The following is a 24,811-nucleotide window of genomic DNA, read 5'->3' as shown; positions in this document are numbered from 1 at the left end:
GGCGGCCCGGTTCACCGCCCGGTCGCTGACCCCCGTGACCTTTTGTGTCCCTGGCAGATCCGGGGGGGGCAGCAGGTCACCTTGCCTCTGAAGAAGGACGATCTGGGCGCTCTGACCAAGGGGAGCGTCACGCTGGAGATGGACCTCATTTTTAATCCTGTAAGTCAAAACCACACTTTGATAACGCCTTGTTTTGCTTAGTCATCAGGTTAGAGCTACCATCAGAACCTCAAAGCTTTGCTAAAACCTTGTTTTACTAACGTCTTGTTTTGCTTAGTCATCAGGTCAGTCCAGCATCAGAACTTCAAAGCTTTGCTAAAACCTTGTTTTGCTAACGTCTTGTTTTGCTTAGTCATCAGGTCAGTCGAGCATCAGAACTTCAAAGCTTTGCTAAAACCTTGTTTTACTAACGTCTTGTTTTGCTTAGTCATCAGGTCAGAGCTACCATCAGAACCTCGAAGCTTTGCTAACGTCCTGTTTTGCTTAGTCGCAGGTCAGAGCTAGCATCAGAACCTCAACGCTTTGTTTTACTAACGTCTTGTTTTGTTTAGTCATCAGGTCAGATCTAGCATCAGAACCTTAGCTTTAAAGGCTAACGCCTTGTTTTGCTAACTTTTTGTTTTGCTTAGTCGCAGGTCAGAGCTAGCATCAGAACCTCAAAGCTTTGCTAAAACCTTGTTTTGCTAACTTTTTGTTTTGCTTAGTCGCTGGTTAGAGCTAGCATCAGAGCCTTAGCTTTGCTAACGCCTTGTTTTGCTAACACCTTGTTTTTGCTAATGCCTTGTTTTGATTTGTCGCAGGTCAGAACATCAAAGCTTTGCTAAATCCTTGTTTTGCTTAGTCGCAGGTCAGAGCTGGCATCAGAACTTCAAAGCTTTGCTAAAAACCTTGTTTTGCTAACGTCTTGTTTTGCTTAGTCATCAGGTCAGAGCTACCATCAGAACTTCAAAGCTTTGCTAAAACCTTGTTTTGCTAACGTCTTGTTTTGCTTAGTCACTGGTTAGAGCTAGCATCAGAGCCTTAGCTTTGCTAACGCCTTGTTTTGCTTAGTCGCAGGTCAGTGCTAGCATCAGAATCTTAGCTTTGCCAACGCCTTGTTTTATTAATGTCTTGTTTTGCTTTGTCATCAGGTCAGATCTAGCATCAGAACCTTAGCTTTGCTAACTTTTTGTTTTGCTTAGTCGCAGGTCAGAGCTAGCATCAGAACCTCAAAGCTTTGCTAAAACCTTGTTTTAATAACTTTTTGTTTTGCTTAGTCGCTGGTTAGAGCTAGCATCAGAGCCTTAGCTTTGCTAGCGCCTTGTTTTGCTAACACCTTGTTTTTGCTAATGCCTTGTTTTGATTTGTCGCAGGTCAGAACATCGAAGCTTTGCTAAAGCCTTGTTTTGCTTAGTCGCAGTTCAGAGCTAGCATCAGAACCTCGAAGCTTTGCTAACGCCTTGTTTTGCTAATGTCTTGTTTTTCTAACGCCTTGTTTGCTACCGTTTTGGTTTTTGCTTAGTTGCAGGTCCGAGCTAGCATCAGAACCTTGTAGCTTTGCTACCGCCTTGTTTTGCTAACACCTCGTTTTTTGCTTTGTGGCAGGTCCGAGCTAGCATCAGAACCTTCCAGCCTCGAGAGGGCAAATTCATGGAGGATAATCCCAAATTTTCCAAAAAGGTGAGTGGCAGACGGTTTATTAGCAGACGGTCTGTTAGCAGACGGTCTGTTAGCAGACGGTCTGTTAGCAGATGGTCTATTAGCAGGCGGTCTATTAGCAGACGGTCTATTAGCAGACGGTCTATTAGCAGACGGTCTATTAGCAGACGGTCTATTAGCAGACGGTCTATTAGCAGACGGTCTATTAGCAGACGGTCTATTAGCAGACGGTCTATTAGCAGACGGTTTATTAGCAGACGGTCTATTAGCAGACGGTCTATTAGCAGACGGTCTGTTAGCAGACTAGCAGTGTTAAATAAAATAATGTACATATATAATTAATTTACTCTTTTTTTAAATTTAATGCTTAAATCTCGAGATCAACTTCAGATTTATCGTCAATTATAAGTTTTTATTACTTAAAGGGACATGGAGAAAAAAATTTTGTATAATTTTTTAAATTTTTTTACATGTCTAAAAAAAATTAAAAAAATTCTTTAAAAAAAATTATTCCCCCATGTCCCTTTAGGGGCTCCGTAATTACTTGATCATGTTTTTGTTTTTGTTGTTTTTTGCAGTTTTTGTCAAAATAAACTTTGTTTTTTGTAAAGTAACCGCAAAATATGCAATATTTACCCCCAAAATATTTTAAAGGGAAATATTTGAGTAATTGTAATCTTAAATAGGTCAATAACTTTAAAATTATTTCATTTCATTATTTTTTTTTTAGTAATAAGATTTATTTTACAAATTCACTAAAATTCTTGGGGATCCAAAAGGGTCCCACTCATAAAAGTGTTAAATATAAAGTCATACTTTTTTGTTGTTTTTACTTTCAACACTTAAATCTCTAAATCAACTTCGATCTGAAGTTTTTGAAGTTTTTTTGAAGTTTTTTTTTTTGTGTCTTTAATGCAGTTTTTGTCAAAGAAAACTTTTTTTTTTATAAAGCAAACACAAAATATGTAATATTTACCCCCCAAAAATATTTTAAAGTGTAATATTTGAGTAATTGGAGTCTTAAATATGTCAGTAATTCATGACAATAATGATTTTAATTCATTATTATTTTTTGAGTAATAACAATTTTTCAAAAAATTCACACTAAACTTCTGGGGGATCCAAAAGGGTCCCACTCATAAAAGTGTTCAAAGTATATTTGTTTTTGTTACTTTCAACGCTTAAGTCTCTAGATCAACTTCAGATTTATCCATAGATCTGAAGTTTTTTAATTTTATTTTAATGTTTTTTTTTTGTGTGTTTAATGCAGTTTTTGTCAAAGAAAACTTTATTTTTTCTTTAAATCAAACACATAAAATATGCAATATTTACCCCCAAAATATTTTTAAAGTGTAATATTTGAGTAATTGGAGTCTTAAATAGGTCAATAATTCATGACAATAATGATTTATTATTTGTTTTGGAATAATAACAATTTTTCAAGTAATTCACACTAAAATTCTGGGGGATCCAAAAGGGTCCCACTCATAAAAGTGTTCAAAGTATATTTGTTTTTGTTTCTTTCAACGCTTAAATCTGTAGATCATGTTTATTATGCCCTTTTTGTCAAAATAAACTTTTTTTTATAAATGAAACACACGAAATATGCAATATTTACCCCCAAAATATTTTAAAGTGGAATATTTGAGTAATTGTAATCTTAAATAGGTCAATAACTCATGACAATAATTATTTTGTTTCATTATTATTTTTTTGTAATATTTTTTTTTTTTACAAATTCACTAAAATTCTCCGGGATCCAAAAGGGTCCCACTCATAAAAGTGTTAAATATAAAGTCATACTTTTTTGTTGTTTTTACTTTCAACGCTTAAATCTCTAGATCAACTTCAGATCTATCCATAGATCTGAAGTTTTTGACGGTTTTTTTAATGGTTTTTTTTTGCGTGTTTAAGGCAGTTTTTGTCAAACAAAACTTTTTTTTTATAAAGCAAACACAAAATATGTAATATTTACCCCCCAAAAATATTTTAAAGTGTAATATTTGAGTAATTGGAGTCTTAAATAGGTCAATAATTCATGACAATAATGATTTTTTTTTTTTTTTGGAGTAATAACAATTTTTCAAGTAATTCACACTAAAATTCTGGGGGATCCAAAAGGGTCCCACTCATAAAAGTGTTCAAAGTATATTTGTTTTTGTTACTTTCAACGCTTAAGTCTGTAGATCATGTTTATTATGCCCTTTTTGTCAAAATAAACTTTTTTTGTATAAATGAAACACACAAAATATGTAATATTTACCCCCAAAATATTTTAAAGTTTTTTTCAACGCTTAAATCTCTAGATCAACTTCGTTTTTGAATTTTTTCTGAAGTTTTTTTTTTGTGTTTAATGCAGTTTTTGTCAAAGAAAACTTATTTTTAATAAAGCAAACACAAAATATGCTATTTTTACCCCCAAAAAATATTTTAAAGTGTAATATTTGAGTAATTGGAGTCTTAAATATGTCAGTAATTCATGACAATAATGATTTTAATTCATTATTATTTTTTGAGTAATAACAATTTTTCAAAAAATTCACACTAAAATTCTGGTGGATCCAAAAGGGTCCCACTCATAAAAGTGTTAAAAGTATATTTGTTTTTGTTACTTTCAACGCTTAAGTCTCTAGATCAACTTCAGATCTATCCATAGATCTGAAGTTTTTTTATTTATTTTTTTTATGTTTGTTTTTTTGTGTGTTTAATGCAGTTTTTGTCAAAGAAAACTTTGTTTTTTCTTTAAATCAAACACATAAAATATGCAATATTTACCCCCAAAATATTTTAAAGTGTAATATTTGAGTAATTGGAGTCTTAAATAGGTCAATAATTCATGACAATAATGATTTATTATTTTTTTTGGAGTAATAACAATTTTTCAAGTAATTCACACTAAAATTCTGGGGCATCCAAAAGGGTCCCACTCATAAAAGTGTTCAAAGTATATTTGTTTTTGTTACTTTCAACGCTTAAATCTCCAGATCAACTTCAGATCTATCCATACATCTGACGTTTTTTTGAATTTTTTTTGAATTTTTTTTTGTGTTTAATGCAGTTTTTGTCAAAGAAAACTTATTTTTAATAAAGCAAACACAAAATATGCAATTTTTACCCCCAAAAATATTTTAAAGTGTAATATTTGAGTAATTGGAGTCTTAAATATGTCAGTAATTCATGACAATAATGATTTTAATTCATTATTATTTTTTGAGTAATAACAATTTTTCAAAAAAATTCACACTAAACTTCTGGGGGATCCAAAAGGGTCCCACTCATAAAAGTGTTCAAAGTATATTTGTTTTTGTTACTTTCAACGCTTAAGTCTCTAAATCAACTTCAGATTTATCCATAGATCTGAAGTTTTTTAATTTTTTTTTTAATGTTTTTTTTGTGTGTGTTTAATGCAGTTTTTGTTAAAGAAAACTTTATTTTTTCTTTAAATCAAACACATAAAATATGCAATATTTACCCCCAAAAATATTTTTAAAGTGTAATATTTGAGTAAATGGAGTCTTAAATAGGTCAATAATTCATGACAATAATGATTTATTATTTTTTTTGGAGTAATAACAATTTTTCAAGTAATTCACACTAAAATTCTGGTGGATCCAAAAGGGTCCCACTCATAAAAGTGTTAAAAGTATATTTGTTTTTGTTACTTTCAACGCTTAAATCTGTAGATCATGTTTATTATGCCCTTTTTGTCAAAATAAACTTTTTTTTATAAATGAAACACACAAAATATGCAATATTTACCCCCAAAATATTTTAAAGGGAAATATTTGACTAATTGTAATCTTAAATAGGTCAATAACTCATGACAATAATTATTTCATTTCATTATTATTTTTTTAGTAATAAGATTTTTTTTTACAAATTCACTTAAAATTCTCGGGGATCCAAAAGGGTCCCACTCATAAAAGTGTGAAATATAAAGTCATACTTTTTTGTTGTTGTTACTTTCAACGCTTAAGTCTCTAGTTTTATTTTATTTTTTAATGTTTTTTTTTTTTTGTTTAATGCCCTTTTTGTCAAAGAAAACTTTGTTTTTTTTATATAAATCAAACACACAAAATATGCAATATTTACCCCCAAAAATATTTTAAAGTGTAATATTTGAGTAATTGGAGTCTTAAATATGTCAGTAATTCATGACAATAATGATTTTAATTCATTATTATTTTTTGAGTAATAACAATTTTTCAAAAAAATTCACACTAAAATTCTGGTGGATCCAAAAGGGTCCCACTCATAAAAGTGTTCAAAGTATATTTGTTTTTGTTACTTTCAACGCTTAAATCTGTAGATCATGTTTATTATGCCCTTTTTGTCAAAATAAACTTTTTTTTATAAATGAAACACACGAAATATGCAATATTTACCCCCAAAATATTTTAAAGTGGAATATTTGAGTAATTGTAATCTTAAATAGGTCAATAACTCATGACAATAATTATTTTGTTTCATTATTATTTTTTTAGTAATATTTTTTTTTTTTTACAAATTCACTAAAATTCTCGGGGATCCAAAAGGGTCCCACTCATAAAAGTGTGAAATATAAAGTCATACTTTTTTGTTGTTGTTACTTTCAACGCTTAAATCTCTAGATCAACTTCAGATCTATCCATAGATCTGACGTTTTTGAAGTTTTTTTGAAGTTTTTTTTTGTGTTTAATGCAGTTTTTGTCAAAGAAAACTTATTTTTAATAAAGCAAACACAAAATATGCAATTTGTACCCCCCAAAAATATTTTAAAGTGTAATATTTGAGTAATTGGAGTCTTAAATATGTCAGTAATTCATGACAATAATGATTTTAAATTCATTATTATTTTTTGAGTAATAACAACTTTTCAAAAAATTCACACTAAAATTCTGGGGGATCCAAAAGGGTCCCACTCATAAAAGTGTTAAAAGTATATTTGTTTTTGTTACTTTCAACGCTTAAGTCTCTAGATCAACGTCAGATCTATCCATAGATCTGAAGTTTTTGACGTTTTTTTAATGTTTTTTTTTTTTGCGTGTTTAAGGCAGTTTTTGTCAAAGAAAACTTTTTTTTTTATAAAGCAAACACAAAATATGTAATATTTACCCCCCAAAAATATTTTAAAGTGTAATATTTGAGTAATTGGAGTCTTAAATAGGTCAGTAATTCATGACAATAATGATTTTAAATTCATTATTATTTTTTGAGTAATAACAATTTTTCAAAAAATTCACACTAAAATTCTGGGGGATCTAAAAGGGTCCCACTCATAAAAGTGTTAAAAGTATATTTGTTTTTGTTACTTTCAACGCTTTTAAGTCTCTAGATCAACTTCAGATTTATCCATAGATCTGAAGTTTTAAAAAAAAAATTTAAATGTTTTTTTTTGTGTGTGTTTAATGCAGTTTTTGTCAAAGAAAACTTTATTTTTTCTTTAAATCAAACACATAAAATATGCAATATTTACCCCCAAAATATTTTTAAAGTGTAATATTTGAGTAATTGGAGTCTTAAATATGTCAGTAATTCATGACAATAATGATTTTAATTCATTATTATTTTTTGAGTAATAACAATTTAAAAAAAAATTCACACTAAAATTCTGGGGGATCCAAAAGGGTCCCACTCATAAAAGTGTTAAAAGTATATTTGTTTTTGTTACTTTCAACGCTTAAGTCTCTAGATCAACTTCAGATTTATCCATAGATCTGAAGTTTTTTAATTTTTTTTTTAATGTTTTTTTTTTGTGTGTTTAATGCAGTTTTTGTCAAAGAAAACTTTATTTTTTCTTTAAATCAAACACATAAAATATGCAATATTTACCCCCAAAATATTTTTAAAGTGTAATATTTGAGTAATTGGAGTCTTAAATAGGTCAATAATTCATGACAATAATGATTTTTTTTATTTTTTTTTGAGTAATAACAATTTTTCAAGTAATTCACACTAAAATTCTGGTGGATCCAAAAGGGTCCCACTCATAAAAGTGTTCAAAGTATATTTGTTTTTGTTACTTTCAACGCTTAAATCTGTAGATCATGTTTATTATGCCCTTTTTGTCAAAATAAACTTTTTTTTATAAATGAAACACACGAAATATGCAATATTTACCCCCAAAATATTTTAAAGGGAAATATTTGAGTAATTGTAATCTTAAATAGGTCAATAACTCATGACAATAATTATTTTGTTTCATTATTATGTTTTTAGTAATTTTTTTTTTTTTTTTACAAATTCACTAAAATTCTGGGGGATCCAAAAGGGTCCCACTCATAAAAGTGTGAAATATAAAGTCATACTTTTTTGTTGTTTTTACTTTCAACGCTTAAATCTCTAAATCAACTTCAGATCTATCCATAGATCTGAAGTTTTTGACGTTTTTTTTAATGTTTTTTTTTTGTGTCTTTAATGCAGTTTTTGTTAAAGAAAACTTTTTTTTTTTATAAAGCAAACACAAAATATGCAATTTTTACCCCCAAAAAATATTTTAAAGTGTAATATTTGAGTAATTGGGGTCTTAAATATGTCAGTAATTCATGACAATAATGATTTTAATTCATTATTATTTTTTGAGTAATAACAATTTTTCAAGAAATTCACACTAAAATTCTGGGGGATCCAAAAGGGTCCCACTCATAAAAGTGTTAAAAGTATATTTGTTTTTGTTACTTTCAACGCTTAAGTCTCTAGATCAACTTCAGATCCATCCATAGATCTGAAGTTTTTTAATTTTTTTTTTAATGTTTTTTTTTGTGTGTTTAATACAGTTTTTGTCAAAGAAAACTTTATTTTTTCTTTAAATCAAACACATAAAATATGCAATATTTACCCCCAAAAATATTTTTAAAGTGTAATATTTGAGTAATTGGAGTCTTAAATAGGTCAATAATTCATGACAATAATGATTTTTTTTTTTTTTTGGAGTAATAACAATTTTTCAAGTAATTCACACTAAAATTCTGTGGGATCCAAAAGGGTCCCACTCATAAAAGTGTTCAAAGTATATTTGTTTTTGTTACTTTCAATGCTTAAATCTGTAGATCATGTTTATTATGCCCTTTTTGTCAAAATAAACCTTTTTTTTTATAAATGAAACACACAAAATATGCAATATTTACCCCCAAAATATTTTAAAGTTTTTTTCAACGCTTAAATCTCTAGATCAACTTAGTTTTTGAATTTTTTTTGAATTTTTTTTTTTGTGTTTAATGCAGTTTTTGTCAAAAAAACTTTTTTTTTTTTTTATAAAGCAAACATAAAATATGCAATTTTTACCCCCAAAAATATTTTAAAGTGTAATATTTGAGTAATTGGAGTCTTAAATATGTCAGTAATTCATGACAATAATGATTTTAATTCATTATTATTTTTTGAGTAATAACAACTTTTTTTAAAATTCACACTAAAATTCTGGGGGATCCAAAAGGGTCCCACTCATAAAAGTGTTAAAAGTATATTTGTTTTTGTTACTTTCAACGCTTAAGTCTCTAGATCAACTTCAGATCCATCCATAGATCTGAAGTTTTTTAATTTTTTTTTTAATGTTTTTTTTTGTGTGTTTAATACAGTTTTTGTCAAAGAAAACTTTATTTTTTCTTTAAATCAAACACATAAAATATGCAATATTTACCCCCAAAAATATTTTTAAAGTGTAATATTTGAGTAATTGGAGTCTTAAATAGGTCAATAATTCATGACAATAATGATTTTTTTTTTTTTTTGGAGTAATAACAATTTTTCAAGTAATTCACACTAAAATTCTGTGGGATCCAAAAGGGTCCCACTCATAAAAGTGTTCAAAGTATATTTGTTTTTGTTACTTTCAATGCTTAAATCTGTAGATCATGTTTATTATGCCCTTTTTGTCAAAATAAACCTTTTTTTTTATAAATGAAACACACAAAATATGCAATATTTACCCCCAAAATATTTTAAAGTTTTTTTCAACGCTTAAATCTCTAGATCAACTTAGTTTTTGAATTTTTTTTGAATTTTTTTTTTTGTGTTTAATGCAGTTTTTGTCAAAAAAACTTTTTTTTTTTTTATAAAGCAAACATAAAATATGCAATTTTTACCCCCAAAAATATTTTAAAGTGTAATATTTGAGTAATTGGAGTCTTAAATATGTCAGTAATTCATGACAATAATGATTTTAATTCATTATTATTTTTTGAGTAATAACAACTTTTTTTAAAATTCACACTAAAATTCTGGGGGATCCAAAAGGGTCCCACTCATAAAAGTGTTAAAAGTATATTTGTTTTTGTTACTTTCAACACTTAAGTCTCTAAATCAACTTCAGATTTATCCATAGATCTGAAGTTTAAAAAAAAAAAATGTTATGGTTTTTTTTGTGTGTGTTTAATGCAGTTTTTGTCAAAGAAAACTTTATTTTTTCTTTAAATCAAACACATAAAATATGCAATATTTACCCCCAAAAATATTTTAAAGTGTAATATTTGAGTAATTGGAGTCTTAAATAGGTCAATAATTCATGACAATAATGATTTATTATTTTTTTGGGAGTAATAACAATTTTTCAAGTAATTCACACTAAAATTCTCGGGGATCCAAAAGGGTCCCACTCATAAAAGTGTGAAATATAAAGTCATACTTTTTTGTTGTTGTTACTTTCAACGCTTAAATCTCTAGATCAACTTCAGATCTATCCATAGATCTGACGTTTTTGAATTTAAAAAAAAAAATTTTTTTTGTATTTAATGCAGTTTTTGTCAAAGAAAACTTATTTTTAATAAGCACTTTTTACCCCCCAAAAATATTTTAAAGTGTAATATTTGAGTAATTGGAGTTTTAAATATGTCAGTAATTCATGACAATAATGATTTTAATTCATTATTATTTTTTGAGTAATAACAATTTTTCAAAAAATTCACACTAAAATTCTGGGGGATACAAAAGGGTCCCACTCATAAAAGTGTTAAAAGTATATTTGTTTTTGTTACTTTCAAAGCTTAAGTCTCTAGATCAACTTCAAATTTATCCATAGATCTGAAGTTGAAAAAAAAAAAATGTTATGGTTTTTTTTGTGTGTGTTTAATGCAGTTTTTGTCAAAGAAAACTTTATTTTTTCTTTAAATCAAACACATAAAATATGCAATATTTACCCCCAAAAATATTTTAAAGTGTAATATTTGAGTAATTGGAGTCTTAAATAGGTCAATAATTCATGACAATAATGATTTATTATTTTTTTTGGAGTAATAACAATTTTTCAAGTAATTCACACTAAAATTCTGGTGGATCCAAAAGGGTCCCACTCATAAAAGTGTTCAAAGTATATTTGTTTTTGTTACTTTCAACGCTTAAATCTGTAGATCATGTTTATTATGCCCTTTTTGTCAAAAATAAACTTTTTTTTATAAATGAAACACACAAAATATGCAATATTTACCCCCAAAATATTTTAAAGGGAAATATTTGAGTAATTGTAATCTTAAATAGGTCAATAACTCATGACAATAATTATTTTGTTTCATTATTATTTTTTTAGTAATATTTTTTTTTTTTTTTACAAATTCACTAAAATTCTCGGGGATCCAAAAGGGTCCCACTCATAAAAGTGTTAAATATAAAGTCATACTTTTTTGTTGTTGTTACTTTCAACGCTTAAATCTCTAGATCAACTTCAGATCTATCCATAGATCTGAAGTTTTTGGCGTTTTTTTTTAATGTTTTTTTTTTTGCGTGTTTAAGGCAGTTTTTGTCAAAGAAAACTTTTTTTTTTATAAAGCAAACACAAAATATGTAATATTTACCCCCCAAAAATATTTTAAAGTGTAATATTTGAGTAATTGGAGTCTTAAATATGTCAGTAATTCATGACAATAATGATTTTAATTCATTATTATTTTTTGAGTAATAACAATTTTTCCAAAAATTCACACTAAACTTCTGGGGGATCCAAAAGGGTCCCACTCATAAAAGTGTGAAATATAAAGTCATACTTTTTTGTTGTTGTTACTTTCAACGCTTAAATCTCTAGATCAACGTCAGATCTATCCATAGATCTGACGTTTTTGAATTTTTTTTGAAGTTTTTTTTTGTGTTTAATACAGTTTTTGTCAAAGAAAACTTATTTTTAATAAAGCAAACACAAAATATGCAATTTTTACCCCCCAAAAATATTTTAAAGTGTAATATTTGAGTAATTGGAGTCTTAAATATGTCAGTAATTCATGACAATAATGATTTTAATTCATTATTATTTTTTGTGTAATAACAATTTTTCAAAAAATTCACACTAAAATTCTGGGGGATCCAAAAGGGTCCCACTCATAAAAGTGTTCAAAGTATATTTGTTTTTTATTACTTTCAACGCTTGAATCTGTAGATCATGTTTATTATGCCCTTTTTGTCAAAATAAACTTTTTTTTTATAAATGAAACACACAAAATATGCAATATTTACCCCCAAAATATTTTAAAGGGAAATATTTGAGTAATTGTAATCTTAAATAGGTCAATAGCTCATGACAATAATTATTTTGTTTCATTATTTTTTTAGTATTATTATTATTATTTTTTACAAATTCACTAAAATTCTCGGGGATCCAAAAGGGTCCCACTCATAAAAGTGTGAAATATAAAGTCATACTTTTTTGTTGTTGTTACTTTCAACGCTTAAGTCTCTAGTTTTATTTTATTTTTTAATGTTTTTTTTTGTTTGTTTGATGCCCTTTTTGTCAAAGAAAACTTTGTTTTTTTTATATAAATCAAACACACAAAATATGCAATATTTACCCCCAAAAATATTTTAAAGTGTAATATTTGAGTAATTGGAGTCTTAAATAGGTCAATAATTCATGACAATAATGATTTATTATTATTTTTTGAGTAATAACAATTTTTCAAGTAATTCACACTAAACTTCTGGGGGATCCAAAAGGGTCCCACTCATAAAAGTGTTCAAAGTATATTTGTTTTTGTTACTTTCAACGCTTAAATCTGTAGATCATGTTTATTATGCTCTTTTTGTCAAAATAAACTTTTTTTCATAAATGAAACACACGAAATATGCAATATTTACCCCCAAAATATTTTAAAGTTTTTTTCAACGCTTAAATCTCTAGATCAACTTCGTTTTTGAATTTTTTTTGAAGTTTTTTTTTGTGTTTAATGCAGTTTTTGTCAAAGAAAACTTATTTTTAATAAAGCAAACACAAAATATGCAATTTTTACCCCCCAAAAATATTTTAAAGTGTAATATTTGAGTAATTGGAGTCTTAAATATGTCAGTAATTCATGACAATAATGATTTTAATTCATTATTATTTTTTGAGTAATAACAATTTTTCAAAAAATTCACACTAAACTTCTGGGGGATCCAAAAGGGTCCCACTCATAAAAGTGTTAAAAGTATATTTGTTTTTGTTACTTTCAACGCTTAAGTCTCTAGATCAACTTCAGATCTATCCATAGATCTGAATTTATTTTAAAAAAAATTTTAAATTTTTTTTTTTAGTGTGTTTAATGCAGTTTTTGTCAAAGAAAACTTTGTTTTTTCTTTAAATAAAACACAAAATATGCAATTTTTACCCCCAAAAAATATTTGAAAGTGTAATATTTGAGGAATTGGAGTCTTAAATAGGTCAATAATTCATGACAATAATGATTTTAATTCATTATTATTTTTTGAGTAATAACAATTTTTCAAAAAATTCACACTAAACTTCTGGGGGATCCAAAAGGGTCCCACTCATAAAAGTGTTAAAAGTATATTTGTTTTTTGTTACTTTCAACGCTTAAGTCTCTAGATCAACTTCAGATTTATCCATAGATCTGAAGTTAAAAAAAAATAAAAAATAAATGTTTTTTTTAGTGTGTTTAATGCAGTTTTTGTGCTGCTGATGTAATTATTTTTTATATTGTTTTACTTTCTTTTTTATCCAAGAAAATGTTTTTTATTTATTTATCTTGTTTTATTTTATTTTATTTTTTAAAAAGGACCCAATCTTCACCAGGCCAGGTTGTCAATGGAATTAGATTTGGTTAAAGGGTTTTTAAAACCAGGTCCAGTCCAAATAATGTCCATTATTATTTTTTGAAGAATAACAATTTTTCAAAAAATTCACACTAAAATTCTCGGGGATCCAAAAGGGTCCCACTTATTAAAGTGTTAAAAGTATATTTGTTTTTGTTATTTTCAACGCTTAAATCTGTAGAGCAACTTCAGATCTATCCATTGATTATAAGTGTTTATTATTTTCATTATTGTTTGTTATTTTTATGTTATTTTTTTGTTTTTGTTTGATGCCCATTTTGTCAAAATAAACTTTTTATATAAATCAAACACACACATTGTGCAATATTTACCCCCAAAATATTTTAAAGGGAAATATTTGAGTAGTTTGAGTATTAAATAGGTCAATAATTCAAAACAATAATGATTTTAATTCATTATTTTTTGAGTAATAAGTTTTATTTAATTCACACTAAAATTATCAGGGTTTCAAAACGGTCCCACTCATAAAAGTGTGAAATATAAAGTCATAATTTTGTTTTTGTTACTTTCAACGCTTAAATCTGTAGATCATGTTTATTATGCCCTTTTTGTCAAAATAAACTTTTTTTTATAAATTAAACACACGAAAGATGCAATATTTACCCCCAAAATATTTTAAAGGGAAATATTTGAGTAATTGTAATCTTAAATAGGTCAATAACTCATGACAATAATTATTTTGTTTCATTATTATTTTTTTAGTAATATTTTTTTTTTTTACAAATTCACTAAAATTCTCGGGGATCCAAAAGGGTCCCACTCATTAAAGTGTTAAAAGTATATTTGTTTTTGTTACTCTCAACGCTTAAATCTGTAGATCAACTTCAGATCTCTCCATTGATTATAAGTGTTTATTATTTTCATTATTGTTTGTTATTTTTATGGGTTTTTTTTGTTTTTGTTTGATGCCCATTTTGTCAAAATAAACTTTTTATACAAATCAAACACACACAATATGCAATATTTACCCCCAAAATATTTTAAAGGGAAATATTTGCGTAATTTGAGTATTAAATAGGTCAATAATTCAAAACAATAAGGATTTTAATTCATTATTTTTTGAGTAATAAGTTTTATTTAAATCACACTAAAATGATCAGGGTTTCAAAAGGGTCCCACTCATAAAAATGTGAAATATAAAGTCATAATTTTGTTGTTGTTACTTTCAACGCTTAAGTCTTAAGATCAACTTCAGATCTATCCATTGATTATAATTGTTTTTGTGTTTTTTTTGTTTGTTTGATGTCCTTTTTGTCAAAATAAAAATGTTTTTAGTAAAGCAAACACACAAAATATGCAAAATTTTCCTCAAAAAATATTTCCAAGTGTAGTATTTTATAAATGAAACACACGAAATATGCAATATTTACCCCCAAAATATTTTAAAGTGGAATATTTGAGTAATTGTAATCTTAAATAGGTCAATAACTCATGACAATAATTATTTTGTTTCATTATTATTTTTTTAGTAATATTTTTTTTTTTTACAAATTCACTAAAATTCTCGGGGATCCAAAAGGGTCCCACTCATTAAAGTGTTAAAAGTATATTTGTTTTTGTTACTCTCAACGCTTAAATCTGTAGATCAACTTCAGATCTCTCCATTGATTATAAGTGTTTATTATTTTCATTATTGTTTGTTATTTTTATGGGTTTTTTTTGTTTTTGTTTGATGCCCATTTTGTCAAAATAAACTTTTTATACAAATCAAACACACACAATATGCAATATTTACCCCCAAAATATTTTAAAGGGAAATATTTGCGTAATTTGAGTATTAAATAGGTCAATAATTCAAAACAATAAGGATTTTAATTCATTATTTTTTGAGTAATAAGTTTTATTTAAATCACACTAAAATGATCAGGGTTTCAAAAGGGTCCCACTCATAAAAATGTGAAATATAAAGTCATAATTTTGTTGTTGTTACTTTCAACGCTTAAGTCTTAAGATCAACTTCAGATCTATCCATTGATTATAATTGTTTTTGTGTTTTTTTTGTTTGTTTGATGTCCTTTTTGTCAAAATAAAAATGTTTTTAGTAAAGCAAACACACAAAATATGCAAAATTTTCCTCAAAAAATATTTCCAAGTGTAGTATTTTATAAATGAAACACACGAAATATGCAATATTTACCCCCAAAATATTTTAAAGTGGAATATTTGAGTAATTGTAATCTTAAATAGGTCAATAACTCATGACAATAATTATTTTGTTTCATTATTATTTTTTTAGTAATATTTTTTTTTTTTACAAATTCACTAAAATTCTCGGGGATCCAAAAGGGTCCCACTCATAAAAGTGTTAAATATAAAGTCATACTTTTTTGTTGTTGTTACTTTCAACGCTTAAATCTCTAGATCAACTTCAGATCCATCCATAGATCTGAAGTTTTTGGCGTTTTTTTTATGTTTTTTTTTTTGCGTGTTTAAGGCAGTTTTTGTCAAAGAAAACTTTTTTTTTAATAAAGCAAACACAAAATATGTAATATTTACCCCCCAAAAATATTTTAAAGTGTAATATTTGAGTAATTGGAGTCTTAAATATGTCAGTAATTCATGACAATAATGATTTTAAATTCATTATTATTTTTTGAGTAATAACAACTTTTCAAAAAATTCACACTAAAATTCTTGGGGATCCAAAAGGGTCCCACTCATAAAAGTGTTAAATGTAAAGTCATACTTTTTTGTTGTTGTTACTTTCAACGCTTAAATCTCTAAATCAACTGCAGATCTATCCATAGATCTGAAGTTTTTGAAGGTTTTTTTTGTGTCTTTAATGCAGTTTTTGTTAAAGAAAACTTTTTTTTTTATAAAGCAAACACAAAATATGCAATTTTTACCCCCAAAAAATATTTTGAAGTGTAATATTTGAGTAATTGGAGTCTTAAATAGGTCAGTAATTCATGACAATAATGATTTAAAATTCATTATTATTTTTTGAGTAATAACAACTTTTCAAAAAATTCACACTAAAATTCTTGGGGATCCAAAAGGGTCCCACTCATAAAAGTGTTAAAAGTATATTTGTTTTTGTTACTTTCAACGCTGAAGTCTCTAGATCAACTTCAGATCTATCCATAGATCTGAAGTTTAAAAAATAAAAAAAATTAACGTTTTTTTTAGTGTGTTTAATGCAGTTTTTGTGCTGCTGATGTAATTATTTTTTATATTGTTTTACTTTCTTTTTTATCCAAGAAAATGTTTTTTATTTATTTATCTTATTTTATTTTTTTATTTTTTTTAAAAAGGACCCAATCTTCACCAGACCAGGTTGTCAATGAAATTAGATTTGGTTAAAGGGTTTTTAAAACCAGGTCCAGTCCAAATAATGTCCATTATTATTTTTCGAAGAATAACAATTTTTCAAAAAATTCACACTAAAATTCTCGGGGATCCAAAAGGGTCCCACTCATTAAAGTGTTAAAAGTATATTTGTTTTTGTTACTTTCAACGCTTAAATCTGCAGATCAACTTCAGATCTATCCATTGATTATAAGTGTTTATTATTTTTATTATTGTTTGTTATTTTTATGTTTTTTTTTTTTTTGTTTGAAGCCCATTTTGTCAAAATAAACTTTTTATATAAATCAAACACAATGTGCAATATTTTCCCCAAAATATTTTAAAGGGAAATATTTGAGTAATTTGAGTATTAAATAGGTCAATAATTCAAAACAATAATGATTTTAATTCATTATTTTTTGAGTAATAAGTTTTATTTAAATCACACTAAAATTATCAGGGTTTCAAAAGGGTCCCACTCATAAAAATGTGAAATATAAAGTCATAATTTTTTTTTTTTTTACTTTAAACGCTTAAGTCTTAAGATCAACTTCAGATCCATCCATTGATTATAATTGTTTTTGTGTTTTTTTTTGTTTGTTTGATGTCCTTTTTGTCAAAATAAAAATGTTTTTGGTAAAGCAAACACACAAAATATGCAAAATTTTCCTCAAAAAATATTTCCAAGTGTAGTATTTGATGTGAAGAAATTGGAATCTTGAACAATCAATAATTCATAACAACATTGATTTTGATTCATTATTATTTTTTGAGCAAAGTCTGTTTTAAAATAAAAAAAACAACAACTTTGTGTTATTAAAGTCAAAGTTCTGTTTTACCTTTTTTTTTTTTTTTTTCCACTTCTTTAATATTTGTAGAATCAAAAAAATGATCTGCGGGCCCCTAGAGGCCCCCGGGGCCGCACTTTGGACACCAGTGGGCTGTCTGCTGCATGAGCTAGGGCACCGCTCACAACAAAAGCAAATAAATGACCTTGCTTGCATTAAAATGTTAAAAACCCTGCATAATTGGGAGGTCAAAGGTCAGAGGTCGTGGCCCTGGCCATAATAATAATAATAATAATAACAATAATAATAATAAAGACGCGTTGGTTGACTTCTTTCTTGTACTTTTACACTTCATGAAGTGAGCGCCGATGCAGACTTTGATGTACAGTGTGCAGGACAGTGTGCGAGGGCGGGGGCCAGTCTGTCTGTCTGCGGGGGCCACATTGTCGCCACACAATACGCCCAAATTGGCCCCCAGCAGAGAGGGCCGGCGTGCAGCTTCTCCCGTTTTGTTTCCACGCGGCAGGCCTGGCTTTGGCGAAATCAGGTCAGGTTTCTGACACGGCCCCCCCCTCCCCGGTGAGGGGCCACACTCTGCCGGCTGACAGCTGGATGCCAACTACAGAATGCCAAGTCTCTGTCCGTCTTACTTGTTTCCTGCGCCGCTCGCCACCCACAGGCGCCACCGCCGTTTTTTATAGCGGCCTTCTGCTTTGTCAGCTAAAGCAGCAAACTGTGGGTGTGAGTTTTTCTTTAGCACTCGCTGTCCAAAGTGTGGCCCCGCAACCCCACTTTTGGCGAGGAAAAAACACGGAAATTTAGGGTGGGGGGGAAACAAAAAATGTTGATGAGTAAAAGCTGAACTTTTAATTAATAATAGTATAATTAGATAAAAGTAAATAAAAAAAATCAATAAAATAAAAATACAAAAGTTTAGTTATTTAAATGTAAACAAACAAAATACCACTATTAACTAATTATTTAATTAATGTGAAAAATGACAACAATAAACACTGTTTCATGTATAACTGAACATTAATATTTTTGTAGAGGAATAACTTTTTGACACACTGTTATGCAGTTACACAGTTTTATTATTATTATTATTATATAACAGGAGTCAACTGCAACATAATAAAACAAATAAAAACAACTGTAAAAATTTAAGAACAAAAACTAAACTTAAAGTAATGAGAAAAAGATGAACTTTTCAGACTGATAATTGATAATATAATTAAATAAAAGTAAATAAAAAAATTTAATAAAATAAAAAATTTTTTTTTTTTTAAATTTAAATAAACAAAATAACACTAATTAATTATTGTGAAAAATTACAACATCAATAAACGCTGTTTTGTGTAAAACTGAACATTAATATTTGTGTAGAGGAATAACTTTTTTCCTATTATTATTATTGTTATTATTATTATTATTATTATTATTATATAACAGGAGTAGACTGCAACATATTGTTGAAAAAACTGTTAAAATTTAAGAACAAAAACTAAACTTAAAGTAATGAGAAAAAGATGAACTTTTCAGACTGATAATTGATAATATAATTAAATAAAAGTAAATAAAAATGTAATAAAATAAAAATACAAAAGTTATTTAAATGTAAATAAACAAAATAACACTAATTAATTAATGTGAACAATGACAATATCAATAAACGCTGTTTCGTGTATAACTGAACAGTAATATTTTTGTAGAGGACTAACTTTTTTCCTTTTATTATTATTGTTATTATTATTATTATTATTATTATTATTATATAACAGGAGTCGACTGCAACACAATGTTGAAAAAACAAGTGTAAAAATTTAAGAACAAAAACTAAACTTAAAGTAATGAGGAAAAGATAAACTTTTCAGACTGATAATTGATAATATAACTAAATAAAAGTAAATAAAAAAATTTAATAAAATAAAAATACAAAAGTTTTTTAAATGTAAATAAACAAAATAACACTAATTAATTATTGTGAAAAATGACAACATCAATAAACGCGGTTTCGTGTAAAACTGAACATTAATATTTTTGTAGAGGAATAACTTTTTGACACACTGTTATGCAGTTACACAGTTGTATTATTATTATTATTATTATTATTATTATTATATAACAGGAGTAGACTGCAACATATTGTTGAAAAAAATGTTAAAATTTAAGAACAAAAACTAAACTTAAAGTAATGAGAAAAAGATGAACTTTTCAGACTGATAATTGATAATATAATTAAATAAAAGTAAATAAAAAAATGTAATAAGATAAAAATACAAAAGTTTTTTACATGTAAATAAACAAAGTAACACTAATTAATTATTGTGAAAAATGACAACATCAATAAACGCTGTTTCGTGTAAAACTGAACATTAATATTTTTGTAGAGGAATAACTTTTTGACACACTATTATGCAGTTACACAGTTGTATTATTATTATTATTATTATTATTATTATTATTATACAACAGGAGTAGACTGCAACATACTGTTGAAAAAACAACTGTAAAAATTTAAGAACAAAAACTATACTTAAAGTAATGAGAAAAAGATGACATTTTCAGACTGATAATTAATAATATAATTAAATAAAAGTAAATAAAAAAATGTAATAAAATAAAAATACAAAAGTTTTTTAAATGTAAATAAACAAAATAATACTAATTAATTATTGTGAAAAATGACAACATCAATAAACGCTGTTTCGTGTAAAACTGAACATTAATATTTTTGTAGAGGAATAACTTTTTTCCTATTATTATTATTATTATTGTTATTATTATTATTATTATTATTATTATTATATGACAGGAGTCGACTGCAACATAATGTTGAAAAAACAACTGTAAAAATTTAAGAACAAAAACTAAACTTAAAGTAATGAGAAAAAGATGAACTTTTCAGACTGATAATTGATAATATAATTAAATAAAAGTAAATAAAAATTTAATAAAATAAAAATACAAAAGTTATTTAAATGTAAATAAACAAAATAACACTAATTAATTAATGTGAAAAATGACAACATCAATAAACGCTGTTTCATGTATAACTGAACATTAATATTTTTGTAGAGGAATAACTTTTTTCCTATTATTATTATTGTTATTATTATTATTATTATTATTATTATATAACAGGAGTCGACTGCAACATAATGTTGAAAAAACAACTGTAAAAATTTAAGAACAAAAACTAAACTTAAAGTAATGAGAAAAAGATGAACTTTTCAGACTGATTATTGATAATATAATTAAATAAAAGTAAATAAAAATGTAATAAAATAAAAATACAAAAGTTATTTAAATGTAAATAAACCAAATAACACTAATTCATTATTGTGAAAAATGACAATAGCAATAAACGCTGTTTCATGTATAACTGAACATTAATATTTTTGTAGAGGAATAACTTTTTTCCTATTATTATTATTATTATTGTTATTATTATTATTATTATTATTATTATTATTATATAACAGGAGTAGACTGCAACATATTGTTGAAAAAACTGTTAAAATTTAAGAACAAAAACTAAACTTAAAGTAATGAGAAAAAGATGAACTTTTCAGACTGATAATTAATAGTATAATTAAATAAAAGTAAATAAAAAAATGTAATAAAATAAAAATACAAAAGTTTTTTAAATGTAAATAAACAAAATAACACTAATTAATTATTGTGAAAAATGACAACATCAATAAATGCTGTTTCGTGTAAAACTGAACATTAATATTTTTGTAGAGGAATAACTTTTGACACACTGTTATGCAGTTACACAGTTGTATTATTATTATTATTATTATTATTATTATTATACAACAGGAGTAGACTGCAACATACTGTTGAAAAAACAACTAAAAATTTAAGAACAAAAACTAAACTTAAAGTAATGAGAAAAAGATGAACTTTTCAGACTGATAATTGATAATATAATTAAATAAAAGTAAATAAAAAAATTTAATTAAATTAAAATACAATTTTTTTTTTAATTTAAATAAACAAAATAACACTAATTAATTAATGTGAAAAATGACAATATCAATAAACGCTGTTTCATGTATAACTGAACATTAATATTTTTGTAGAGGAATAACTTTTTTCCTATTATTATTATTATTGTTATTGTTATTATTATTATTATTATTATTATTATATAACAGGAGTAGACTGCAACATATTGTTGAAAAAACTGTTAAAATTTAAGAACAAAAACTCAACTTAAAGTAATGAGAAAAAGATGAACTTTTCAGACTGATAATTAATAATATTAGATAAAAGTAAATAAAAAAAATCAATAAATTAAAAAAATACAAAAGTTTAGTTATTTAAATGTAAACAAACAAAATACCACTATTAACTAATTATTTAATTAATGTGAAAAATGAGAACAATAAACACTGTTTCATGTATAACTGAACATTAATATTTTTGTAGAGGAATAACTTTTTGACACACTGTTATGCAGTTACACAGTTGTGTTATTATTATTATTATTATTATTATTAATATTATTATTATATAACAGGAGTCGACTGCAACATAATGTTGAAAAAACAACTGTAAAAATTTAAGAACAAAAACTAAACTTAAAGTAATGAGAAAAAGATGAACTTTTCAGACTGATAATTGATAATATAATTAAATAAAAGTAAATAAAAATTTAATAAAATAAAAATACAAAAATTATTTAAATGTAAATAAACAAAATAACACTAATTAATTAATGTGAAAAATGACAATATCAATAAACGCTGTTTCATGTATAACTGAACATTAATATTTTTGTAGAGGAATAACTTTTTTCCTATTATTATTATTATTATTGTTATTATTATTATTATTATTATTATATAACAGGAGTAGACTGCAACATATTGTTGAAAAAACTGTTAAAATTTAAGAACAAAAACTAAACTTAAAGTAATGAGAAAAAGATGAACTTTTCAGACTGATAATTAATAATATAATTAAATAAAAGTAAATAAAAATTTAATAAAATAAAAATACAAAAGTTATTTAAATGTAAATAAACAAAATAACTCTAATTAATTAATGTGAAAAATGACAATATCAATAAACGCTGTTTCATGTATAACTGAACATTAATATTTTTGTAGAGGAATAACTTTTTTCCTATTATTATTATTATTATTATTGTTATTATTATTATTATTATTATTATATAACAAGAGTAGACTGCAACATATTGTTGAAAAAACTTAAAAAATGTAAGAACAAAAACTAAACTTAAAGTAATGAGAAAAAGATGAACTTTTCAGACTGATAATTAATAATATAATTAAATAAAAGTAAATAAAAAAATGTAATAAAATACAAATACAAAAGTTTTTTACATGTAAATAAACAAAATAACACGAATTAATTATTGTGAAAAATGACAACATCAATAAACGCTGTTTCGTGTAAAACTGAACATTAATATTTTTGTAGAGGAATAACTTTTTGACACACTATTATGCAGTTACACAGTTGTATTATTATTATTATTATTATTATATAACAGGAGTCGACTGCAACATAATAAAACAAATAAAAACAACTGTAAAAATTTAAGAACAAAAACTAAACTTAAAGTAATGAGAAAAAGATGAACTTTTCAGACTGATGATTGATAATATAATTAAATAAAAGTAAATAAAAATTTAATAAAATAAAAATACAAAAGTTATTTAAATGTAAATAAACAAAATAAGACTAATTAATTAATGTGAACAATGACAATATCAATAAACGCTGTTTCATGTATAACTGAACATTAATATTTTTGTAGAGGAATAACTTTTTTCCTATTATTATTATTATTATTATTATTATTATTATTATTATTATTATTATTATTATATAACAAAAGTCGACTGCAACATAATGTTGAAAAAACAACTGTAAAAATTTAAGAACAAAAACTAAACTTAAAGTAATGAGAAAAAGATGAACTTTTCAGACTGATAATTGATAATATAATTAAATAAAAGTAAATAAAAATGTAATAAAATAAAAATACAAAAGTTATTTAAATGTAAATAAACAAAATAACACTAATTAATTAATGTAAAAAATGACAATATCTATAAACGCTGTTTCATGTATAACTGAACATTAATATTTTTGTAGAGGAATAACTTTTTTCCTATTATTATTATTATTGTTATTATTATTATTATTATTATTATTATTATTATTATTATTATTATATAACAGGAGTCGACTGCAACATAATGTTGGAAAAACAACAAAAAATTTAAGAACAAAAACTAAACTTAAAGTAATGAGAAAAAGATGAACTTTTCAGACTGATAATTGATAATATAATTAAATAAAAGTAAATAAAAAAATGTAATAAAATAAAAATACAAAAGTTTTTTACATGTAAATAAACAAAATAACACTAATTAATTAATGTGAAAAATGACAACATCAATAAACGCTGTTTCGTGTAAAACTGAACATTAATATTTTTGTAGAGGAATAACTTTTTGACACACTGTTATGCAGTTAGACAGTTTTATTATTATTATTATTATTATTATATAACAGAAGTCGACTGCAACATAATGTTGAAAAAACTGTAAAAATTTAAGAACAAAAACTAAACTTAAAGTAATGAGAAAAAGATGAACTTTTCTGACTGATAATTGATAATATAATTAAATAAAAGTAAATAAAAATTTAATAAAATAAAGATACAAAAGTTATTTAAATGTAAATAAACAAAATAACACTAATGAATTAATGTGAAAAATGACAATATCTATAAACGCTGTTTCGTGTAAAACTGAACATTAATATTTTTGTAGAGGAATAACTTTTTTCCTATTATTATTGTTATTATTATTATTATTATTATTATTATTATTATTATTATTATATAACAGGAGTAGACTGCAACTTATTGTTGAAAAAACTGTTAAAATTTAAGAACAAAAACTAAACTTAAAGTAATGAGAAAAAGATGAACTTTTCAGACTGATAATTGATAATATAATTAATTAAAAGTAAATTAAAAAAATGTAATAAAAATAAAAATACAAAAGTTTTTTAAATGTAGATAAACAAAATAACAC

The 24,811-nt window shown here is 25.5% G+C and overlaps 1 protein-coding gene across 2 annotated transcripts in view; it reads left to right on the top strand.

Moving 5' to 3' along the window:
- The window catches only part of LOC133608430 (multiple C2 and transmembrane domain-containing protein 2-like), a 141,409-nt gene that overhangs the window by 96,613 nt on the left and 19,985 nt on the right, over window positions 1–24,811 (top strand). For both annotated transcript variants that reach the window (XM_061963651.2, XM_061963652.2), the window contains 2 exons: window positions 58–159; window positions 1,585–1,659. In XM_061963651.2, coding sequence (XP_061819635.1) covers window positions 58–159; window positions 1,585–1,659 — 177 coding nt within the window. The remainder of the gene's footprint in view (window positions 1–57; window positions 160–1,584; window positions 1,660–24,811) is intronic.

Source organism: Nerophis lumbriciformis, linkage group LG06 (genome assembly GCF_033978685.3).
Source record: "Nerophis lumbriciformis linkage group LG06, RoL_Nlum_v2.1, whole genome shotgun sequence".
NCBI classification, from domain to species: Eukaryota; Metazoa; Chordata; class Actinopteri; order Syngnathiformes; family Syngnathidae; genus Nerophis; species Nerophis lumbriciformis.
Note: the sequence above shows the minus strand (reverse complement) of the source record. Positions and strands in the feature narration are given on the sequence as shown.